Here is a 7,857-nt window from a genome sequence, read left to right as displayed (position 1 = left end):
ATACTATGGAGTATTATCATAGAATTTTGTAGCATAGAATTTTTCAACTAAATTTTTCCACTTTAATTGTTTTTATAATATAGTTTGAATAATATGAATTTTCTTACTACCTTAACATGAGTGATATGAATGATAAAAAAATTATTTGTATTGTAACTTTATATGTAAATAAAGAAATATTTAATGCGTTTTAACTATATATAAATATGGCATATAGATTAAATAAAAATTTAGTATAAATTCAATTTTTAATATGTAATTGCAATAAAACTAAGATTTAAAAAGAAATTGCAATTTTATCAATAACTATATAAATACATTAACAACTTATGCTGTTTTTAAAACTAACAGTATAATAGTATTAGATTTTTTAAAAATCATTTTTAATATAAGTAGGGACTTATTATTACAGTGAAATAAAATAAAAATAAGATGTGTAATGATATTATATGTGCAATACAATCTAATATGTCATGCTACAAGCAAAAGCTTACTTAAAGTGTATTTGAAACATACAATTAGCAATATAAAGTTTATTTTTTAAATTGTTATTACAATATCAAATTGAACATAAACATAGTAAATGCTTAAATTTTCAAAAAAAAACTATACCTTTAAGACCTGATACTAAAACCCTCCACGGGTATCTATGACCATATGATGCAAGATTACCACGTACCAAAATGTATGGCATCTGTGATATTATGCTAAAACAAATTTTATTATAAAGCATACATACTTGAAATATGCATATACACAACGATTTAGCTTCATTTAACAGTAAGTACATTTCTCATTCAAATACAAATATATATAGATACATAGCAATAAATAACAATGTTTGTTCTCATAAATAAAATTAAATCATTAAAATAATCATTATAGTTTTTTGAATGAAAATGGTTATTTGGTACTAAACTTGATGCTGCAGAAAATATTAACCTATAAAAGAAGAAACTAAGTAAAAGGGTTTAAACAATTTACACATTCTTTTAAATCTTTAAATTAGGTGTAATTATTAATCCTTTTAAAGTCACATTTTAAAATATATTGAAGTTATATAAAGGTTATGTTAAAGAAAACAATACGTATGCTTAAACTTAAACTTAATAAACAAATAATTTTTACTTAAATAATAAATAAAATTTGTTTTATTCCTTAAAGACACAATATAGTGTACAGAACACTTATTTTTTATTTGATACACACATAAAACAACATTTTTATAGTATACTCGACACATAAACAAAGCATAATTTGAGACATAGTTAAAGTTCGTTTCTAATAATTATATACTATAAACATACATTCCTCAAAATTCAAAAGTGCTAGTGCATGTTTATAATTTGTTTGTGTTTGATAATCGAAAAAATGAGTGGAAAATTTTGAAAAATCTTACACAGTACATAAATAAAATTACTATTCATTGACTTCTTGTTTTAGAATTAGTATCTTGAACTTGCACTAAATTATATACACTCACCTGTTAACATATACAGAATTTAATTCGCCAATGTTGTTCTTAACCAAAAATTTCTTTATATTTGATAGTAACTGCTAAAAATTACAGAACAAACAATTCAAACTGGTATGATAAATACTGCCAAAAACTTCTCAATTTTTATGAAATCTCACACGAAATTATTTCACAGATAAATATCAACTATAAACGAATAGATATATAATGTAACACACACAAAAGTTACGAAAGTGCGCATAATCTACTCCAACTATACTAGGTTAACATTCATAAATTCCAACACTGTTTAAACGAATAGCATTTGGGTTGTTTTTCAAGTAAGTTTATATGCATATTTATTGCTTGAGGGTATGATAACTTTGTAATGATTGGCTACTTTTATACGCACGAACAGAATTCTCCAATAACACTTTTCATTGACAAATTACTCTATCTATTATTATCATATTCTAAATATTCTCCTTACCTCAAGCATTTATATGAATCAGAATAATATACAGACTATTATACGTAACTTATAAAAGCTGAAGTTAATAACTATTTACAATAATAAACTCGCTTGTATCAATATTAATTTTTACCTTTTGAATCTATATATGATTTACAAAACATTGTTATAGAAATTTATAATCATGTAAAATTTATATAAAGAAATAAGTAAATATTCTTAACATTATATTCTTTGTCTTCATGCTGTTTTACTTTGTTGTATTTTATTTATATCAAACTTTAGTAACATACTGGTATTAAAATTTAATTAATTAAAATTGTAATGATAATTTATGTAAATAATTTAAATCTATTTTGTGTTAAAATTTTATACTTGAATTTACAATTTCAAAGTTAAAAATATTAATTATGAAGTGTTATTATAATCGGTTATACAATGTAGAAATAATTACTACATATTTCGTAAATGTAGTTAGTTTGGAAAAGGGAAGAAAACCAATCAATACCTTTGCTTCAATAGAACTAGGCTATGGTTGGTTTATATAGTTTTAACGAACCAGTAGAATGAACGATTAATCGGTAAAATCGAGTACTGCATTTATATACTTGATGTATAAATATCTTTTACCATGAGATTTTAAAACATTACTTTCACAAAATAAGGATATTTTAATTAATAACGTTATATAATATTAAAGTACACCCTAATTTCTACATACACATACATGTATAGAATTACCGCCATTATGGTCAAATGATATCTATCTTTGTTCATCTTTCTATGGTCTTACAAAATTATCTATTCACTTATACTGTATTTACGACCGAAGATTTTACTTTTAGTTATCGTAAAAGCAAATTATACTGTTAAAATCAAACTTATAGTGTATAAGTGTGAAACAATAAATAAAAGAGTTCAGAAATCAGTGACAGGTGGTTTGACGTTTATTCGCCGCCATCGTTATTAGCGACAGTGATCTGCCATATTGCGCGTGATATAAAGAACTGTAATACATTTACGTTATCACAGTTATAACTTGTGCGTTCGATACAAGAATTTACTGTTTATGTAGTAATAATATTTTAAAGGAATCCTTATAATTCCATTTGTGAGAAAATATTTCACGGTAGTGAGCTGTAAAACGGTGAGTAGACGGTGCATTGTTGACATCAGAAACTTTTTTTAGTGAACAGTTGTCATCAGGAAATTAAGTTCTAAATGCTTGTCTCTACAAACTTAAAAACTAATATTATTGTATATTTTTACATAGTCATTTCTAACTTACTTAATATTTTCGAATGATAGTAACAATTATTGTTTAAGTTATTATTGGTCATATTAATATTTTATTGAAAAACACTTGAATAAGCATGTGTATAGCATTTTTGTTATCTTTATTTCATTTTTTTACTTTTACCCAAATTTTCATAAAATATTTTACAGTTAAAATAATAACTGTTAATATGTTACCTAATATATGTAACTTTGCAGTGTATCTACTTGTTAATTTAATAAAATGTTTATTCAATTTATTAATAGTTTTATGATCACAACAAAATTTATTAATAAAAGTTTTCTTGTAACTTCTTATAATGTTTAATAAATAGTATTATGGGTGTAATCACAAATTTATCATATTGCAACATAACATATATTTATTATTGTATTAGTTTGATTTGTGGTCCTTATGAAAAATGTAATAGATTATGGTTTTAATATATTTATGTTTAACAGAATATATTTTACATGAAGTTTTAAAAAACTATAAATTTTACAAATTATTTATTTACAGATAAAAGATGTCAACTGGACCTTATAATTACTCTTATATCTTTAAGTACATTATCATAGGAGATATGGGCGTAGGAAAATCATGTTTATTACATCAATTTACAGAAAAGAAATGTAAGTTGTTACATTGAAAAGTAAGAGAGAATTAAGGCATTAAAATTATAAATTCTAGATGCATCTATGTATGTATTTTGCAATTACATTTTGTTAAATATAACTTTTTTAGACAATTTCAATGTATATGTGTAAATGTTCCTTTTTAATTTCAGTAATAATCAAATTATTTAATTTTAATTTATGTAAAATGTAACTGTTTGTTTGAAAAGCTTTTCTTGAAAAATAGAAAAATGATTTTCTGATTATTGTTACTTCATTGTGTACAGAGTAATATAATAATTTTTTCTACATTTTAGTTATGGCAGACTGCCCACATACTATTGGTGTTGAATTTGGGACAAGAATTATTGAAGTAGCAGGACAAAAAATAAAATTACAAATATGGGATACTGCTGGTCAAGAACGTTTTAGAGCAGTTACTAGGTATAGATGATTTTCTAATTAATAAATTGTAATATTTTACATAAAAAGGCAGTGTAATATATTTGTATATACCATGTATTCCATAGATCTTATTACCGAGGTGCAGCTGGAGCATTAATGGTCTATGACATTACTCGGCGTTCAACTTATAATCATCTTAGCAGCTGGCTTACAGATACAAGGAATTTAACAAATCCAAGCACTGTATGCAAAATATGATATTTTAAATAATGGTATTTATGTCTGTAAAGTGTAACCACATTGATGCAGAATTGTCAAATGATGTACTTCTTATAATCTACAAATGACAAATTCGTGTTACATGTATAACAAAAAATTTTACATACTTTTCTTACAGGTTATATTTTTAATTGGCAATAAAAGTGACTTAGAAGGTCAACGGGATGTTACCTATGAAGAAGCGAAACAATTTGCCGATGAAAATGGTCTTATGTTCGTAGAAGCAAGTGCGAAAACGTAAGTTGATGATTACGTGATTAAAGTAATTAAAGTGAATATTAAAGTATTACATTTAAGTTATGCAATTAAATATAGTTGGGTTACATAAATACAAAATAACCAGATTTATCGTCTTTTTATCAGAGGACACAACGTTGAAGAAGCTTTTTTGGAAACAGCAAAGAAAATATTCCAAAGTATACAAGATGGCCGGTTAGTAAAATAAATTTTTATTAAAATAAATTAACTGATACTGTTTGTTACTTTATCAAAAAATTAACGTGATAATTTATTTACCTACAGTTTGGACCTCAATGCAGCAGAATCTGGAGTTCAACACAATCCAAGTCAACCAGGCCGTACTAATCTTCAAGGAGTATCTAATGAACAACAGGGTGGAAAAGATTCCTGCTCCTGTTAGGTCTTTATTTGTTTGTATATAGAAACATGAATTCATCGGTACTATTGATGCATATATGGTTTATACTAAGTATAGCAAGCAAATAGTCTCCTGTCTTTATCCCTTTACCTTTGATATGTGAAGTATACTTAATGAAAAATATCAATTTTTTTTTCTAGTTAGAATTAATTTGCAAGAATAAAATACAGAACCTCGATTCAATATACGTATGCATATGAATTGTACTGATAACAATAATTTTGTATTGGCATTGAAATTAATATTTCAATGTCAAAGCTTTTCTATGATTATTATAATTTGCATATATTTTCCATAGATCTTATACTTTGTTGCGTAAAGAAATTAAATATTAGACAATATGTTGTACTCACAAACCTTATAGTACACGTGTACAAGGTGCATTGTACGAAACATTTATTTAATCACAGAAAAATATGATAAATATGAATGTGACACAGTCAAATAAGATAAATATTTACCATTGTAAATTAAATTTGTGTGACAAGATTGAGCACGTTTGATCGTGTTTGTTATCTAATTTACAGTTTAAAAGCTATTGTACTATAAGCTTAGGTGCAAAAGATTGTTGGTAACATATTTGAACTCTCAACAGTATCAAAACGTTGTCATAAAATGGCATGATGAAACAAAATTAATGTCAATTTTAGTGTTCCATAACTACAACCCCATTTTCATATCATTTGAAGCATAAACATTGCTAATGAAAAAAATATAAGTTTTGTTTCTTGTTTAAAAAGGATTTTAATTTCTAATACAATTGCTAGTTTTGCAATATTTCCAATTTGATAAAAAAGAAATATAATATATTGTTATTGTTATCATTATTTCGAAAATTTTAAACTGTCAGTCCTTTTAATAGGACATATCTATGAATATAATATTATATTATGTTACTGAAGTGGTTTTCTGACTGCTGAAGTTGAAGTATTATATCAATTTGTACAGTTGACATTATACATCTTATAACTTCATTTGTATCTCATGTTTAAATTTATAAAACTATTTAAAAGAAATATTGCTTATAAAATTTATCATTTTTACACATTTAATTGACAACTATTTTGTGCTTAGCAGGAATTTTACTCTTTTAATACATCTAGTGGTAATCTTTCTTTTTTTATACTATTCCTAATCAAAACGAAGATATACAAAAGTGATTAGTTTTAAAAAATATCAAACACTGCTTTGGTTTAAAAAAATAAAATTAGCATAGAAATTGAAAATTAGTGATAGATATATCTTATTTAATTTATTGTAAAAATAATTTTTATTTATATTAGCAAGAAAAAACGAAGAATAATTTGAAATAAATTCAACCAAAGTTTTTCAAAGCCGTTTAAATATAATTATTGTCCTATTATGTATGCGTTATAAAATTTAAATAAATTTTAAATTAGTAAAAAACAATTCAATATATAGGAGAAATTCAAAATACTTTTTTTTATTTGGTATGTTATTTTTCTTCAAAAATAATTTAAATTTCACTTATTCAAAATATTTTTCATACCTTGTATATATAAATAATTAATGATAAAAACAAGTATTTTTATTAAAAATACAACAAAACTATTGAATTCGTATGCTTGATAACGAAATAAAAATTACATTTGAAATAGAGTATTATTTCTTGTTGTTTTGTGATAAAAAAGGCAGAGTTGAAAGATTGCCAATGATTCATACAGAAAACTAATCATTAGTAGCACGTTTCAAATAATTATCTCTTAAATTTAGCATATCATGTAATGACGTGTTTGTTCTGTTTAATGTAGCATTACTACTACACAATATTTCACTCTATCATTTCAACAACACATTTTTAATGATTCCATTATGACTGTTTTGAAATATTCCGTTTTATCTAGCTGCATTTAGACTTCTTGTTTTTAATTAGGAAGACTATTTTCTTTATTAATAAATTATAAATTTGCAAATAAAATTCCTGACGATACTTATAACGCAAGAATGTGTTTTAATTTTACCGCGTAAATGTATTACGTAAATACAGTTTGAAAACAGAACGTGGTATGTATTACGTCTTGAAATAAACATATAAATTCTATTCTGCATATAATGCATATAAGGAAAGTATAAAATTCGATACAAAAAATTAAATTGTTATTACGAGATAAATTTTGAAGTTAAAATTTGTATGTGGCAATGAATTTCAAAATTATTTATAGCATCTTTATGGTTGGGATGACGTTTCCTTTGACAAGAGGGTGAGTTATATTTTTGAAAATAGCGAAGATTAATATATTTTCGTTTTTCTATTTGTTAAAAAGGTATTTAAAAATAATCATTTATAAAAATTAAGCTATTCAATGTAGTCATTACCTTTTTCATTTCTTTGTATTATTTACAGATCTGTTTAGTATAATAATAAAATTATAGGATACAGTTTTTAATTATACATGCAATATATTCATAATCCATTTTTTATAATTACGTTTGTATTGTGTCGTATCGTTATTAAGACTAGCTGTGTTGTAACAATTCACAAATAATAAAAATTGATAATTTGACCGATATTAATTTTGAACAAAATAATATATAGATGTACTTAGCAGTTATTTCTTGACAAATTTGATTAAAAATTAGTAACTTCAATAATAAAATATGAAATTGAAATTATTTAATTTTATAAGTTAATTCATATTTCCCTGATTTATTAGAATCGGTAATAATCGTATCGAA

The 7,857-nt window shown here is 24.2% G+C and overlaps 3 protein-coding genes across 3 annotated transcripts in view; 2 read left to right on the top strand and 1 right to left on the bottom strand.

Moving 5' to 3' along the window:
- Window positions 1-1,571, bottom strand: part of LOC108570322 — a 6,365-nt gene extending 4,794 nt beyond the window's left edge. The window contains exons 1-2 of the mRNA XM_017932162.1: window positions 1,484-1,571; window positions 613-707 (exon numbers count right to left, since the gene is read on the bottom strand). Coding sequence (XP_017787651.1) covers window positions 613-694 — 82 coding nt within the window. The 5' untranslated portion in view covers window positions 695-707; window positions 1,484-1,571. The remainder of the gene's footprint in view (window positions 1-612; window positions 708-1,483) is intronic.
- A 1,140-nt stretch (window positions 1,572-2,711) lies between these two features.
- Window positions 2,712-5,142, top strand: LOC108570309 (ras-related protein Rab-14). The gene is made up of 7 exons (XM_017932148.1): window positions 2,712-3,075; window positions 3,724-3,836; window positions 4,136-4,262; window positions 4,349-4,466; window positions 4,621-4,739; window positions 4,866-4,934; window positions 5,025-5,142. The coding sequence occupies exons 2-7, from the start codon at window positions 3,731-3,733 to the stop codon at window positions 5,140-5,142; spliced, it is 657 nt and encodes a 218-aa protein (XP_017787637.1). The 5' UTR covers window positions 2,712-3,075; window positions 3,724-3,730.
- A 2,178-nt stretch (window positions 5,143-7,320) lies between these two features.
- LOC108570330 overlaps window positions 7,321-7,857 on the top strand; it is a 1,595-nt gene continuing 1,058 nt past the window's right edge. Inside the window, exon 1 of the mRNA XM_017932171.1 lies at window positions 7,321-7,382. Coding sequence (XP_017787660.1) covers window positions 7,321-7,382 — 62 coding nt within the window. The remainder of the gene's footprint in view (window positions 7,383-7,857) is intronic.

The sequence above is a fragment of the Habropoda laboriosa genome, unplaced genomic scaffold (genome assembly GCF_001263275.1).
Source record: "Habropoda laboriosa isolate 0110345459 unplaced genomic scaffold, ASM126327v1 scaffold68, whole genome shotgun sequence".
Taxonomy (NCBI): domain Eukaryota; kingdom Metazoa; phylum Arthropoda; class Insecta; order Hymenoptera; family Apidae; genus Habropoda; species Habropoda laboriosa.
Note: the sequence above shows the minus strand (reverse complement) of the source record. Positions and strands in the feature narration are given on the sequence as shown.

What these genes read in the sequence shown, in the direction of transcription:
- LOC108570309 (XM_017932148.1), top strand. Translation starts at nt 3,731, where the DNA reads ATGTCAACTGGACCTTATAATTACTCTTATATCTTTAAGTACATTATC. An exon ending in GTAGAAGCAAGTGCGAAAAC is followed by an intron (nt 4,740 to 4,865) that starts GTAAGTTGATGA and finishes TCTTTTTATCAG; the next exon opens with AGGACACAACGTTGAAGAAG. An exon ending in CAAAGTATACAAGATGGCCG is followed by an intron (nt 4,935 to 5,024) that starts GTTAGTAAAATA and finishes ATTTACCTACAG; the next exon opens with TTTGGACCTCAATGCAGCAG.